The sequence below is a fragment of the Bufo bufo genome, chromosome 6 (genome assembly GCF_905171765.1).
Source record: "Bufo bufo chromosome 6, aBufBuf1.1, whole genome shotgun sequence".
NCBI lineage: Eukaryota > Metazoa > Chordata > Amphibia > Anura > Bufonidae > Bufo > Bufo bufo.
In genome coordinates, this window is record NC_053394.1 from 68765093 (window position 1) to 68782107 (window position 17015).

Below are 17015 nucleotides of genomic sequence, written 5' to 3' on the forward strand. Positions count from 1 at the left end.
TGTTCAAAATTCAGAAAAATAACATTTGGTCTTCGGCACCAATGAAGGGTTGGCGCTCTGTTTGCTTCCCACTTTGCCTATCGTTGACGTCTGGTTTAGCTGAATGAATCAAAGTTTGGGATTTTTAACTTACAAATAACTTTTTATTAAAAAGTTAATTAGCCTTCACGAATCTGTGCCTTGCTGTTTCCATTACATTTGGCTTTGTGACAAGTCCCCTTAGTAATGTTCAATTCAACATTAAACTGTCTTGATGATTAAACTTCAGACATTAAAATATACAGAATGAAAACATATGTCGGGTCTACATAACAACGATTATAGTGCAGTCCTTAAAAAGGTTCGCCAGGAATACAGGCTTTTTTTTTTAGCAAGTGCCTGCAGCCTGCCTCTGTAAACATATGATTAATACTTACCTGCTCATTGGCCGCAGAGGAGCATGTGACCGTGCCCATGCAGCACCGGAAGAGAACAATCCGGGGACTGGATCATGGACCCAGCAGAGGCATTGCGGAGAACCAGCGGGGAGCAGATAACTAAGAATCTTCCGTTTTCAGAGGCAGGCTTCCGCACTTGCTAAAAATTTGTATTCCTGGGGAACCCCTGTAAAGGATATTCTACCTTGGTTTTAAGGGAGAAGCTCATCGAAGGTGGAACTATGCAGGGATGAAAATCAGAAACAAACCAACATATCTCCGTATATCCCCAGGAGACTTTGGGTGCGATGGATAAACAATATTTGCACCCCCGGAAAAAATTCCCTCTTAAAGGGAATCTGTCACAGTGATTCTGAACTATTATCTGCATTAGTACATGAGTAGTACTGCACTTAAAGAGTCCGGATCAACATTTTTTTATTTTCCCACAGCCCCAGGTTACCCCGCTGTCAGCACCTGCACGGACATACACAGTCAGGACTGATTTGCTATGCTAACATAATGGAGAAGACTCCTGTGTGCGTGCACAGCAGTCCTGACAATGTATTTCAGTGCAGCTTTGAACCCTGACAGTGGGGGAATGGGGTACAGTAGGAAAAAATAAAAAAATATAGTGATCTCGACTCCATATCTGCAGTACTACTCATGCTGCAGTTAAAAGTCCAAAATCACATCTTATGTTCATGATAGAGGATTCACAAGTGTATGTTGATGGGGTATTGGCACTATTTACTTCTGGATGAACTATCCATACTAATCGTTGTGTCTGTAAAGACAGGTTTAGGCTACTATGTAAGAGATGGTCAGGCCCTTACTAAAAAGGATCTTTTTGGTCAGTGAGCGGTATACGTGTCAAGGTCTGCAGAAGAAAACAGGCCAACACAAATTTAATAGGAAAAATGACTTTTTTACTGATCACTCTTGCGGCGACAAGCTTGGTGCAAATAACTTAGTGGTTACCGTCTCTTGTAGAGCAGCAAGTTTCAGTGAGACTTGAGGTAACAGGTTAGGGTACTTTCACATTAGCGTTTTTCTTTTCCGGTATTGAGTTCCGTCCTAGAGTTTAGTTTTATCCTAATGCATTCTGAATAGAGAGCAATCTGTTCAGTATGCATCAGGATGTCTTCAGTTCAGTCACTGTACGGTTTTTGGACGGAGAAAATACCGCAGCATGCTGCTGTATTTTCTCCGCTCAAAATTCTGTAACATTTGCCGGAATGCCGGATCTGGCATTATTTTCCATTAAAATGCATTAATGCCTGATCCACCCCTAAGTGTTCCGGAAAAACAGATCCGGTTTTGCGGTCTGCACATGCGCAGGCCTTTAAAAATGTGAAAAAGATAAATACAGGATCCGTTTTTCCGGATGACAACTGGAGAGACTGTTCCAGTATTGCAATACATTTGTGAGACGGATCCGCATCCGGATCCGTCTAGAAATGGTATCCGTTTGCATACAGATTGCCGGCGACTGAACTGCCTGACGGAATCCAGCGACGCTAGTGTGAAAGTACCCCTAAACAGGTAACTACTGCCTGACTTTCTCTCTGTTGCTGCACATAACGTTTTTGTCTCTAAGTCTTTCTCTGCTTGGAAGCATGAAGATTGTTTTTCAACCCCGGTAATTCTCTTTGTGGCAAGCTGCATACTCTGCATTGGCATCTCTTCATATTGCATCATCTCTCTCCATACAACATACGGTAACCAGAACCAAGAAATCCGCAAAAAGACTGCACCTTCAATTATATAAAATACATAATGCAATTTTATTATTGAGGAAAAACACTTTAAAAATTGTATACAATAAATAGTGTGCCGGTATAAGTAAAACCAGGCACAGACAAAAAGCTCACCAAAGTCCACAAATAAGGACCAAACATATAAAGTCAGGGACAATACAAAAACAAATCAAATAGCAGAATTAGGGTGGGTTTGCATCTGCGTTCTGGATTCCGTTATGGCTTTCCATTATAACATGGTTATAACGGAAAATAACGGAATCCATTAGACGGAAGTTAAAATGGAAGCCTTTAAGAGGCATTCCGTTTTGATTCATCTTCATAGAAGTCTATCCGTCTGGTTCCCATTATGAAAGACGGAAAACAAAGTCCTGTCGACGGAAACGGGACAGATCCGTTATGATTCCCATAGACTTCTATTAAGACGGAATGCCTTTTAAAGGCTTCCGTTTTGCATTCTGTCATAATACAAGTCTATGGGCAGTATAACGGATCCGTCCTTCCGTCTAATGGATTCCGTTATTTTCCGTTATAACTAAACCCATAACGGAATCCAGAACGCAGAAGTGAACCCTCCCTTATAATGATAATGCAACATCAATAAATATAAGAAAATACCTGCAAATAAAATAGGTCCCAAACTAGAAAGTGAGCATTGTCAAAGAGACTGCCCCAAACGTATCGCTAGGAACACCCAGCTTCCGCGGGGGTACCCCTGAGGAAGCTGGGTATTCCCAGCGATACGCGTCTTCTCAGCCGATTTTATTTGCAGGTATTTTCTTATATTTATTGATGTTGCATTATCATCATAATTCTGCTATTTGTTTTGTTTTTGTATAGTCCCTGACTTTATATGTTTGGTCCTTATTTGTGGACTTTGGTGAGCTTTTTGTCTGTGCCCAGGGGCATAACTACCATAGTGGCAGATCATGCAACTGCTATGGGGCCCAGGGCAAGAGGGGGCCCAGTCCTAGTTGGGATCATCTCCTCTTCTACTGGAGGTGAAAACTTGGTCAGGACTCTACCCTCTACTGTAACAACTTTTAGCAATTAAGGCAGTGGAAAATGGCCCAAGGGTCATTGAAAGGGTCTAGGCAGAAACCCTTATGTCCTGTGTGGGGGGCCTGGTTTGATCCTTGCTATGGGGCCCTTATGTCTCTATGTACGCCACTGTCTGTGCCTGGTTTTACTTATACCGGCACACTATTTATTGTAAACAATTTTTAAAGTGTTTGTGTTTTTCCTCAATAATAAAATAGCATTATGTATTTTATATAATTGGAGGTGCAGTCTTATTGCGGTTTTCTTGGTTCTGGTTATGTCTATGATGGTTTTGAAACTGTTTTTGCACTCCATGTCATGGTGAGTGTGCCCCCTCTGCTCAGTATTACTCTCTCCATACCACACATTAACACTCACTTCTCACAGGTGCTTCCAGGTCTTGGTATCTCCTTCCTCACAACTCACTACACACACTTTGCACAATTTTGCCATACGCTGCAGCAGGCTGGATGGTCATTGTGGTCCTGAGTTTGCATCTCTACAGATCTCTTGCTGTTTCAGGTTGCAGGAATCAACTATCCTGCTCCAGGCTCTCCCTCCCCATTTCAAAGCTTAGCTGCTCTATGGACCTATTTATGTTTTGAGGTAGTGTAGCCTCATGACAAGTACCTCAGACCTCAACTTGCTAGCTGACCAAAATGCAGGAGTGTGACTGGATCTGTTGCCAGCAGTAGCTTCTCCCCCGCAAACACTTTTTCTCTGCCTGATTAGTACTAACTTAAGGTCTGTAGGGCATTGCTCTTTATAATCCCACAAACATGCCTTCTCACTGTCACTATCACCTGCATAATTAGATTTTATTAACAAGGTCCTGTGGACCGAGTACAATGTGCTTGTGTACAATTTAATACAATGGAAGTCAATGGGAGAACCACAGGCACCCTTTGCTCGGAAGAGAAGAGGGTGTCTGGTTCATAAAATAATAGTTTTGTCAGAAGACTATGAAATCAATAGATGGCGCTGTTCATAACTCAATAGCGCCATCTATTGGTTTCATAGTCTTCTGACAAGAATATTAGACTATGAGTCTTATGACAAAATTCGCAAAAAAAAAATTGCAATTAGAATATTCGCGATCTACACTAGGATGATATCTGACACTGGGAAAGCTGGGTAATAACTCAGTGATAAAATATGACACTGGGAAAGTTGGGTAATAACTCAGTGAAGATATCTGACACTGGGAAAGCTTGGTAATAACTCAGTGATGATATATGACACTGGGAAAGCTGGGTATATACTCAGGTAGATCGCGAATATTCTAATCGCAAAATTTTATTTCAAATTTTCAATGCAAAAGGCTACACTAATTATGCTTGTCATAAGACTCATAGTCTAATATTCTTGTCAGAAGACTATGAAACCAATAGATGGCGCTATTGAGTTTATGAACAGCGCCATCTATTGGTTTCATAGTCTTGTGACAAAACTATTAGTCTACTCTTGTTATAAGACTGTGAACCAATAGATGGCGCTGTTCATAACTCAATAGCGCCAATCTATTGGTTTTCATAGTCTTGACAGCTGAAAAACAAGGCAGATTCTGCTCATTTGCATGTCTTTCCCCATATATACATGTTTATGTAATAAGTTTTACATGACAAAAAACTGTATAGAAAGTTATTCAATATTATGTTAGGAGAATCAGAAAACTTTTTGTCGCCCTCTAATGATAATGATCTAGGTGTGCAGGTCACCCAAGCCATCCAACAGAGTGCAAAAATAACTTTGAGTTTACTGGTTCTCAGTCAGATGAGAGCTGGTTTGGAATATATCATAGTGCACAAGGCTGCTATTCTAAGGTATGCTGGCTGTGTATCTGTCTCATGGATAGATTGATGGCTTGCATATACCTGGCTTTTGGCATATAGCCGTTGTGTGGTTGTCTATTGTATGTTGTACATAATAGGAGTCTAAGACGCATCCAGTTATCCTCTTAATGCTGTTTCCAAACCATTTTGATGGGGTTTCCATCAATTTCTAACCTTTTTTTATGAACCAGACACCCTCTTCTCTGCTGAGCAAGGGGTGCCTGGGGTTCTCCCATTGACTTCCATTGTGCTTGGGTGCTCGGTAGAACACACAAGCATACCGATGTGTTCAGCCAGAGCACACAAGCACTTTGGTGCTCGCTCAAAACTAGTGCAGAGAGATGTGATAGGATGCAATAAGCATAACATTTGCATTACTTGTATACTTCTCAAGCGACCACCATAACAGGGGTCAAATGGTAACTAATGCATCAGGTACAACAGTAGAAGATACGTGTTTCTCTGTAAGAAGGGCACAGCTTATCCAACCCTCTTACAACTATATAAAGCTTACAGTAATTCACCATGTCACTTCTCAGTGCTCATTCAACTGTATTGTAACTCTACCAAAAGGAGGTTTGAATAAAAACTCTATTAAACGACCAAGAAAAGATGAATGATAATGACCTGGTCTCTGATGATCCCTTACCACAGCTGCAGACAATATGCTGACTTAATGCTTTGTAAGATTCATTTTAGAGTGGACTGTCAGGATAATAGGCTCCTAATGTGCTGCAAGATTAAGTGGGCACCAATGAGATTTTTGGAAAAAGATTAAATGGAATATCTTATTTTTCTACTTGATCTGAACAGATCATCCCATCAGCATATGTATGGTCCCAATACCATATCCTGTGTGGGACAGACTGGTTCTCATAATAAAGAAATATGTTATAATTCCAGTACTCTCTGCAAAAAATTCTTACAAAACGACATTCTTAGATAGCAGAGATGATTCACACATTTCAAGCTAAGCATGACTGTAATTGCCCTGTATTTCATTCAAACAGGATTTTCACTATGATTATCACTATTGTTTGGTGAAACGAAGCATTCGAAGCGTAATTCCGGTCCGAAGTTTAGGAAAAATTTTATTTGCAAAGAAATCAGAATTTCCTTGCGCTTTCGTGGTAACGAATCAGTTTTTTCTAAAATGGCAGCTGCACGTGTTACAAAATGAAAGTAAGAAGCCTGGGAACGTGAGCTCGCCCATAATTCCGCACCCCCCAGCCAATCCACAGATAGTCATGCCCCTTGTGATGTCACAGCCCAATAAAACCCTCATCCTGCGTGGGGTCTCCTTCATTGTCCTGTGAGCTGAGCATAGGGAGAGACGTGGCAACGCGCTTCAAGCGCTAGGGACAGTGTTGCTGAAAATGATTAATAGAAGAATATTTGAGAGGGAGAGTGCAAGGAGAGTGGAGGTAGAATGCAGGGAGAGTGGAGGGAGACCTATTCTGCGTCAATTTTATTTATTCCTACATTTATTTATTTCTATATCAGCCCTAAATGTAATTCAATATGAATGAGATGAAAGCCTTTATTATTCCGGTGCCAACCAATACCATCCAGTCTGCACCCCTTAGAGGGGCCAGGTCTTACTGATGACCATCCTCATCTTTTGCTGGCTTTACTTCTTCCAAATCATCCTTCAAAGTCTCCATGTCCTAGAAATGTCAGTAAGATGCAGATAGAGGAAGAGCTGGATGTTCCTGATGACATATTGTCATTGATATTAGATGATGTGGAAAAAGAGTAAAAGCAGATGGCAGAAGAAGGGCTCCTACCTGTAGGGCAGGAGAGCGCTGGTGTTGGTGAAGTGGGTATGCTAGAGCTGATTAATAGCAGATTGCAGGCAAGAACAGCAATAACATGCATATTGTCCAGACCTAACCAGCGAAACCTTATACCAAGCAACAAGCCTGTTTAAGTGCATTAAAAAGTGCGCGCGGCCATTAACAATGAAGGACTATACAGTGCAGTTTTCATTATTAAATGAAAGGCAGCCGCAGACTAATTGGCTGTACCCTAAGACAGAGTGGCCTAGGTATACCTGATTTATAGCGATTTGTGACAAATTAATTCATAACTAATCAAATTTCTTGGCTAACTTCAATAAAGTTGGCAAATGAATTTTTCAAAACTTCTCTAATCATTACATCTGGTTCCATATGTATAATTTCACCAGGTTTCCAGTCATCCTCACGGCTCCCAATATTTCAACTCTAAGGCTGGGTTCACACTTGAGCGTTTTACAGCGCGTTCAAACGCGCTGTAAAACGCTCAACACATGAAAACCAATACTTCCCTATGGCCCTGGTTCTCACTTGAGCGTTTTACAGCGCGTGGACGCGCTGAAAAAACGCCCTACGCTCAAACAAGTTCTTGAGCTTCTTTGGGGCGTTTTGACGAGCGTTTGTGGCCATAGGACACTGCAGTCAATCACACAAACGCGCGTCAAACGCGCGTTTACTATTGCAAAAAAGTGCATAAAAACGCGCGACAAAAACACGCGTTAAACGCGCATATCAAATACGCTCAGGTCTGAACCCAGCCTAAATCATGGGACATTTTATGCCAAATGACATAGAAACACCTATTCTATTTCAAATCTGTATAATCCTCTTCATGCCTTGGACAGCCTCTCAAAAAGCTGATATGGTAGATGATATGGTCTATACACTACTTGTATTTTGAATATTTTCTGCTTTAAGAAATTTCTAATGGTAAGTTCAGATCTAAGGAACTTGTAGTATGGAACCCCTGGTTGGAGAAACTCCAAAATTACCAACTTTTGCCATAACTTAATCAGGGAAGAAACGTGACAACTTTCTACAGCATTCCAAACTCACAGCAGGACTTGTCCCTTTTAGTGTATTTCCAGTGGATAGAGAATTATGTAAAAGGATGAAGACCCATCAAGGCAAGGAGAAAGTTGATTCTGACATCCACTATAGTCTTTAATTTCAGGACCATCAAAAAAAGTTTAAAGCCCCAAACAAAAGATGACATGTTACGTTTAATTAGGTTACGGTTAAGCAGCAGTCAAAAGGTTATACAACAGAAGTGTATGTTATATACGTTACATTGATCTAGACTCAACAGTTGGATGCTATTACAACAGTAGATTTCCCAGTGGGACTTTACATCTCAGTCATACCCGGGTCAAACAATCATAATTTTTTCTGTACAGAACGCAACTCATCAATTCTGATTTTCTATAATTTAAAAGTCTGTTTCTAGACAGACAGGAAATCCCTAAGTAGGAGCAGAAGAGCCCATTATATAAAGACTTCATTCCATAAGAAAATGATATAGTCTTCCTTTCCAGATGACTAGTAACTAAAAACACCCAGAAGTACATTTTCAATCTTAAAAATATAATTGGAAAAAAGCCAGTAAGTTACTGGATCTTAGTTAAGCTAGACTGTTTACCTGGAACTTCTGTCGTGAAGCTAACTGTATATTTCACATATTGTGGTCACCGTGTGAAGCCAAAACCTTTTGAAAGACATAAGTGATGCCAAAAAATAACAGTGTCTAATCTAAGGTCAAGTGAAGTATTTTGTGTGTCACTTATGATTGTACTTATGGTTGCCAATTCAAAGCGATGGAGAAGCTTGATGTCCATAATTTCATTCATCTCTGGTAGATAATTCTATATGTGGAGGTGAATAAGCAAATTAAATGTCCTGTTGCAATTTATTTTGAAAAAGCAATGGGGGCCTCAAGACTAGTCACAGAAACCGTTTCTATGGCTTATCCTTTGATCATGCAGGTGCACAGCACGCTGATGGTTGTAGTGACTTTACAAGATACAATATGCTAGGTGGTGCCCGTCACTTTGAGAGGCACAATGTGGTTGATGGTTTCACTCACATTTGGTGGGTTAATACTATTGAACAGTTCATAACACCAAGTTTAGGTTTGGATTTAGGTGTCTATTTACATAGGCCAGAGTACTGTGTGCCATTCCACAAGAAGTCAGACAGACATGTTGCATCCAAGTTGGCTGCTGCTCCCTGCCTGTACCTTCTGTGCCACTGTGGGTTTAACCTTGCTTTCTACAACCTATGCCACCTTACATGTCCGTCAGTGTTTCACTAGCCACTTGTCTACAACTGCCCTGGTGCCCCCATGGATCCTTGCAACCACTAGGTTGCTATTAGAGGTGTAGCTAGGGATCCAGCCTAGGGAGAGGACAGAAAATACATCTGTTGCTTAAGTGGGCCCCCAACTCAGATTACGCCACCGAGTCCACTGCCTATGCCAGGACGGTAAACTACCCAACAACCTCACAAACTGGAATTTGTTCTTTTGAATGGATAAAATGCCTTAGGCCTCATGAACACAATTGTATTTTTGGTCCACATCCGATCCACATTTTTTGCAAGTCAGATGCGAAACCATTAATTGCAATCAGGCCTCAAAAAAAAGCACACCATGTGCTGTCCGCATCAGTATGTCCATTCCACTGTCCCGCAAAAACATAGAACATGTCCTTTAATAAAACAAGAATAGGCATTTTTATCATAGGACGGGACATGTGAGATAATGCGGGACGCACACAGCCAGTATCCATGTTGTGCAGATCCATGTTTTGCGGACCGCAAAACAGATACAGTCCTGTGAACGAGGCATTAAAGAATTTTTCTGGAACTTCGTTAAAAGTGATTGGTGATCATTCCTTTGTTTCCCGGTTTGTCAATGTGTAGCTTTACTCTGAAGCTTCATCAGATGACGTATGGCATTACAAAATAAAAACAAACATTTCTACTATAAATTACCATCACAGTCCCTTTAATCAGTGACAACATTTTGCCAAACACAAATGTTTTCAATTTGAGCTTGTCAATGTGAATTAAGACCGTACAGCCGCACATTAAATCAAAAAAACGGCTAATCAGCTTTACGCTAAATTGCTTATTGTTTCAGTTGAGGAAAATTTGCAGTAATTTGCTAGAATTCCTCACCCCTCTGTGTCTGCATTGCTCAATGTCAGTATAAAGAAAGAAAATAATCAGCAAAAAGAAAGATGGGGCTCTGTGTATTAATATCAACAATTCCAGGGATATACTGGTGGGATGCTGGGTTGGTATTCATAGCTATCTAAGTATCTCTCTATCAGAGGTATAACTAGAACTGACTGGGCCTCACAGCAATATATTTGAATGGTCCCCCTCTCCAACAACTTCTTTGCAAACTCTCTCAGTGCTGTGCAACCCCCACTCCTGCAGCTAGCCAAGATTGCTCTCTCAGACCAGGCCCAGCAGCCACTCTATCCATTTCTAACACATATATACTGTATGTCATACCACTGTATATACTGTCATTGTATAATACTGTTTCAGAGGCCCTGACAATAAAATCTTTTAGTCCTCCCCCTTCTGAATTTGGGCCTCGTAGCAGCAGCTTCCCCTGCTTCGACCATAGCTACGCCCTTATCTATCTATTTATCTATCTATCTATTCCATATCTATCTACTATTCTATATCTACATCTATCTATCTAGTATGTGCCCATTTCTAATAATTGCTCATTTCCGAGATCCCTGCTTCTCAAGAAGTCCGGGATCCATGATGGTTTTTCCACTATTGTTTCCAGCCAAGAAGAAGAAGAGAAGTCAGGAGAAGTCACACTGGACAGCTATCTAGACTTCAGTGGCGAGGAACACATGCATGCGGCCCTACCTCTCATACAGATGGCTGTTTTCAATGTAATATACTGTATTTCAGTATCTTGGGACTTTATTTAAATTAAATACCTGTACAGAGATATGTGGATCATCCCCTGGGAGAAGCAGCTCTGACCCTTCCTTCTTCCATTCTATAGATGCCATGGGATAGGCAAAGACTTCACAGCCAAATATAGCGTCCTTCCCAGTAATATTCCAGATGTCATACGGTGGAGTGAGGATCTGAGGTGCTGCAGAAGAGTCACAGAATACACTTAGGATTTGAACATTCATAAGGACAAGAATAGTCATTTTTAATGGTCCCTTTACATGGGACGAAGGAGATCTGCTGCTCACTGGTGAGGAGATATCTGCATTTCCATGAGTAATGTTGAGGAGCGATGAGTAATGCCAAGGCTCTTCCCCATACTGACTCGTTTGCCGGCAGCAGGTCGTATTTACAAAGCATGATCTGCTGCCGGCAAACAACAATTTTTGTGTGTCCACAAACGATTGGATTAGCCGATAAACGAGAGTTTCGGTTGCACTTTTACACCACCAAATAGTCGCTAATGAGCATTCCTATGAACGCTCGTTGGCATTATCTTTAGGATTCTCGTCTGTGTAAAGGGCCCTTAAGAGTAGGCATTTTTATCATAAGGCAGGACGTGTGGAATGGAAAAATATAGTCATGTGCATAAGGCCTTCCAAAAGTGTGTAAGATTACATGAGAGTGATTTTTGCGAGGCATTATAAGGCTGGGTTCAGACAGTGACAGATTAGCTGCAGATTTTATACAGTAGAAAATATGCAGCATTTCTGCTTCTAATCTACAGCAGAAAAACACTTCAAAGGGTGGTTTTCTACTGTTAAAATGTCAGGTTTCTGTGATGTAAAAAAATGAGACAAAGATAAATCATTTTAGAACTGTACAACTCAATTGAAAAACAAACTGAAATCTTTTAGGTGGAGGGAAGAAAACAAAAATAACTAAAATAATGTGGTTGCATAAGTGTGCACACCCTCTTATAACTGGGGATGTAGCTGTGTTCAGAATTAAGCAATCACATTCAAAATCATGTTAAATAGGAGTCAGCATACACCTGCCATCATTTAAAGTGCCTCTGATTAACCCCAAATAAAGTTCAGCTGCTCTAGTTGGTCTTTCCTGAAATTTTCTTAGTCGCATCCCACAGTAAAAGCCATGGTCCACAGAGAGCTTCCAAAGCATCAGAGGGATCTCATTGTTAAAAGGTATCAGTCAGGAGAAGGGTACAAAAGAATTTTCAAGGCATTAGATATACCATGGAACACAGTGAAGACATCATCAAGTGGAGAAAATATGGCACAACAGTGACATTACCAAGAACTGGACGTCCCTCCAAAATTGATGAAAAGACGAGAAGAAAACTGGTCTGGGAGGCGACCAAGAGGCCTACAGCAACATTAAAGGATAACTGTCACATTTAGACCCTAATTTAAATTTTCATATATGTAGTTACTAATAACATGATATTCCAGAATCAATTACTATTAGACTGACTTACCCCATATTTAATAAGATTCAGCCTTTAGCAACCAGTCTGCATAAAACTGCAATCTCACTATTCAGTTAAGATGGCCGCCACTGCCCTTACCCTGAGGCTAATCCCGCCCGCCCTCACTAGCCAGTAACAATACCCCCCAAAAGTGTCAGTAACCAGAGCCCTCCCCCTAAAAGGGTTAATCTCCTGCAGCACAAAGGGGTCCTCTTACCACATGTTGCTTTCATTTATACACTGAGCAGACGGCAGATCTCCCTTCCCTGTTGTGTGATGGTTCAACTCTGCATTCTCCAGCTCTGCTGAGTGAGGGAGCGTCTGCCAAGTGCAGGGACAGCGAGAAGTGCACGCAGCCCAGGCACTGTTATCAGCTGCTGGGGAGGACCTGGCTTTAATCATTTATTTACAGTCCCTGGCTGTCAGTAATGTGACCTTGCACGCAGCCTGCTTCTGTGTCCTCCGTCTTTCAACAGATAGACGGACCATGCCTAGCAACCCTATTTAAAAAAAAAAAAATAATATTTAAAAAAAAAATACGACAGTTATACTTTAAAGGAGCTGCAGGAATATCTGGCAAGTACTGGCTGTGTGGTACATGTGACAACAATCTCCCGTATTCTTCATATGTCTGGGCTATGGGGTAGAGTGGCAAGACGAAAGCCTTTTCTTATGAAGAAAAACATCCAAGCCAGGCTACATTTTGCAAAAACACATCGGAAGTCTCCCAAAAGCATGTGGGAAAAGGTGTTATGGTCTGATGAAACCAAGGTTGAACTTTTTGGCCATAATTCCAAAAGATATGTTTGGCGCAAAAACAACACTGCACATCACCAAAAGAACACCATCCCCACAGTGAAGCATGGTGGTGGCAGCATCATGCCAAGGGGCTGTTTTTCTTCAGTTGGAACTGGGGCCTTAGTTAAGCTAGAGGGAATTATGAACAGTTCCAAATACCAGTCAATATTGGCACAAAACCTTCAGACTTCAGCATGACAACGACCCAAAGCATACGTCCAAATCAACAAAGGAATGGCTTCACCAGAAGAAGATTAAAGTTTTGGAATGGCCCAGCCAGAGCCCAGACCTGAATCCGATTGAAAATCTGTGGGGTGATCTGAAGAGGGCTGTGCACAGGAGATGCCCTCGCAATCTGACAGATTTGGAGTGTTTTTGCAAAGAAGAGTGGGCAAATCTTGCCAAGTCAAAATGTGCCATGGTGATAGACTCATACCCAAAAAGACTGAGTGCTGTAATAAAATCAAAAGGTGCTTCAACAAAGTATTAGTTTAAGGGTGTGCACACTTATGCAACCATATTATTTTATTTTTATATTTTTTTCTTCCATCTACCTAAAAGATTTCAGTTTGTTTTTCAATTGAGTTGTACAGTTTATAGGTCACATTAAAGGTGGAAAAAGTTCTGAAATGACTTATCTTTGTCTCATTTTTTACATCACAGAAACCTGACATTTTAACAGGGGTGTGTAGACTTTTTTATATCCACTGTAGTTGTGACGTCAATGGCCTGCAGGAAACAGCAAGACGTCCATCACCACGCACGGCCTGCGTGATCACGTGTTATCGTCTTCACATTCACCGCAGGTCCTTTGGAGGATTTTCTTCCATCAAGGCGGGAGCGGACGGCCTCTCCACGATCAAGTGGATGAGGTGAGTATAATTTTTTTATTTTTTAACCCCAGATTAACCCCTGAGCACCTGAATGTGAGTCTCAGATGCTGAGATCAACAGCGGGTGGTCCGATCGCTGTTCCCTGTCATTGCTCCCGCTCCATATAATGAAAATCAGTTAGTGACTAAGTAATTCGTAACCATTAAAAACTTCACTCATCTCTAGTCTACAGGCACTTTAGGTGGACATCAGTTTAATCTATATAAAGATCTTATATTTTTTTTTGCAATTTTTTTTGCAACATAATATTTTATACAGTTTATTGACAAAAAATGAACGCACCCAGATAATAATGTCGGATTGCTGCAAATCTCAGCATGCAGCTATGTCTCAGGCAGATATGGAAACGAATACAGCTGTGGTCTGATTAGATATTGGGTCTTGTCACAAGAAGATGTAAAAGTGCTCCCCTATAAAAAGTCTGTCAGAGGCTACTTTTGGGTTGTATACCTCTTGGTCAACGATCATTAACTGCTGGACATGCCTGTATGATGCATTCAAAAACATTTTGCCCTGTTGACAGAATTTGAGAGGGGACACATCATTGGACTGAGAGAAGAAGGATAGTTTTTTCAATGAATCGTCCGCTATATAGGTGGTTCTGACCTAGCTGTTAGGAGGTGTTGGGAACAGTAGTTGTGTGAGAGCATGCACGCGTGTTGAACAGGGTCCAGATGACCCAGACAGGCCATCAGTAGAGAGGATTGTTTGATCTGCCAAGAAGCACAAGCAAGTCCACAGTTTCATTGCCCACCATTCAGACACTGGTGGTACCTTCATTACACACCCCTGTCTCTGCCTGGACCATTTCAAGGCACCAAGGAAACTTGGTGTCACGGTGTGCATTATGTTTCCTGCCATTGACAGCCAGCCATCGTTGACTTCATTTGCCGTGGAGTCATTAACAAGAAACCGGGACAGCTATGGACTGGAACCATATTGTCTTTAGAGACAAATAGAGGCCCTGTTTTGCATCTGACAATGGTCAGGTTCAAGTATAGAGTGCTGCTGGCAAGCACTTCAATAGCGCCTTTCCTGTAGTGCGACACACTGGCCCAACTGCTGGTGTGATTACCTGGGGAGCCATACGAAAGTCGGTCACCCCTAATAATGATTAGAGGGACACTAACACCTCAGTGATGTGTGCAGGACATCCTGGGACACATGTGTTCCTCTCTTGGCAGAGCTTCTAACTGGCATTTTTCAGGAGGATAATGCTCATCCACACACTGAGGGGTTTCCCAAAAATGTCTCCGCCATATTACATTTCATTAGCCTGCCTGGTTGCCAGATTTATCTCCAATCGAGCATTTCTGGTGCCAGCTGGGATGCCAGCTTCAGCAACCTATATCTACAGGTCCAATTGCAACAGCTGTGGGCAAATATGCCAGAGGATACCATACAGAACCTGCAAGCCTCCATGCCAAACATTTCTCATCTTGTATCCAGGCTAGAGGTGGCCCAACAGGGTCCTAGAGCTTCCTTTCAGTTGTACAGTTCTCCCCAATAAAGTTACCTTTTTGCTCTAATATTACCAAAAACTCCTTCTTGGGCATTTTTTTTGTCAATGAGTGTATATATCTCTAACATAAAATCAAAAATTTAATGACACTTCAAATGAGTTGCACATTTCAAAAACAAAGGGGTTATTTACTAAGCTGAAATATGCCTAAATTAGGCATATTTCAGGCGCAGATGGTGGCACAATGGCTAGTTGCGCCACTATCTGCGACGTTTACCAGATCACACCAATTCTAAAAATGGTGGGTGTGGCGTGGAGGGGAATGGGCCGGCAGACCTGTCTCATTTACCATTTTCTACGCCTATTTATGTAGCTGACTTACATTTAGAACTGGCGCTGGATGTGCCGAATTTATGGAGAGACCGGCACCTCTTCCTAACTTCGGCGGATCCACAGTCAGCTATAGCGGTTATTAAGACAGGTGTCTAAAATGCCAGTCTTAATAAATGTGCCCCAAAATATACAGCTGTATATAATGAGGTTTTAGAAAATAATGAGGTTTTAGAAAATACCACAGTCTTAAGCTAGATGCACACGACCGTATGTGTTTTGCAGTCCGCAATTTGTGGATCCGCAAAAAAAAACTATGACATCCGTATGCCATCCGTTTTTTTTTGCGGATCCATTGTAACAATGCCTAAAACGGACAAGAATAGAGCATGTTCTATTTTTTTTGCGGGGCTACGGAACGGACATACTGATGCAGACAGCACACAGTGTGCTGTCCGCATTTTTTGAGGACCTATTGAAATTAATGGGTCCGCATCCTATCTGCAAAAAAAACGGAACGGACACGGAAACAAACAACGTTTGTGTGCATGTAGCCTTAGGCACGGAACAGGCGGCCCATTGTAGAAATGCCGTTTTGCAGACAAGAATAGGACATAGTAACATAGTACATAAGGCCATATGTCCATCCAGTTCGGCCTGTCAGCCTGCAAGTTGATCCAGAGGAAGGAAAAAAAAAAAAATGTGAGTTAGAAGCCAATTTTCCCCACTTTAGGGGTATAAAGAAATCAGTTCCTAACTCCAATCAGGCAATCAGAATAACTCCCTGGATCAACGACCCCTCTCTAGTAGCTATAGCCTGTAATATTATTACACTCCAGAAATACATCCAGGCCCCTCTTGAATTCCTTATTGTACTCACCATCACCACCTCCTCAGGCAGAGAGTTCCATAGTCTCACTGCTCTTACCGTAAAGAATCCTTTTCTATGTTTGTGTACAAACCTTCTTTCCTCCAGACGCAGAGGATGTCCCCTCGTCACAGTCACAGTCCTGGGGATAAATAGATGATGGGAGAGATCTCTGTACTGTGACCCCTGATATATTTATACATAGTAATTAGATCTCCTCTCAGTCGTCTTTTTTCTAAAGTTAATAACCCTAATTTTAATAATCTTTCTGGGTACTGTAGTTGCCCCATTCCAGTTATTACTTTAGTTGCCCTCCTCTGGACCCTCTCCAGCTCTGCTATGTCTGCCTTGTTCACAGGAGCCCAGAACTGTACACGTGTGGTCTGACTAGCGATTTGTAAAG

The 17015-nt window shown here is 41.5% G+C and overlaps 1 protein-coding gene across 1 annotated transcript in view; it reads right to left on the reverse strand.

The window, feature by feature from the left end:
* KAZALD1 (Kazal type serine peptidase inhibitor domain 1) overlaps positions 1–17015 on the reverse strand; it is a 69563-nt gene that overhangs the window by 28687 nt on the left and 23861 nt on the right. Inside the window, exon 3 of the mRNA XM_040436413.1 lies at positions 10814–10974. Coding sequence (XP_040292347.1) covers positions 10814–10974 — 161 coding nt within the window. The remainder of the gene's footprint in view (positions 1–10813; positions 10975–17015) is intronic.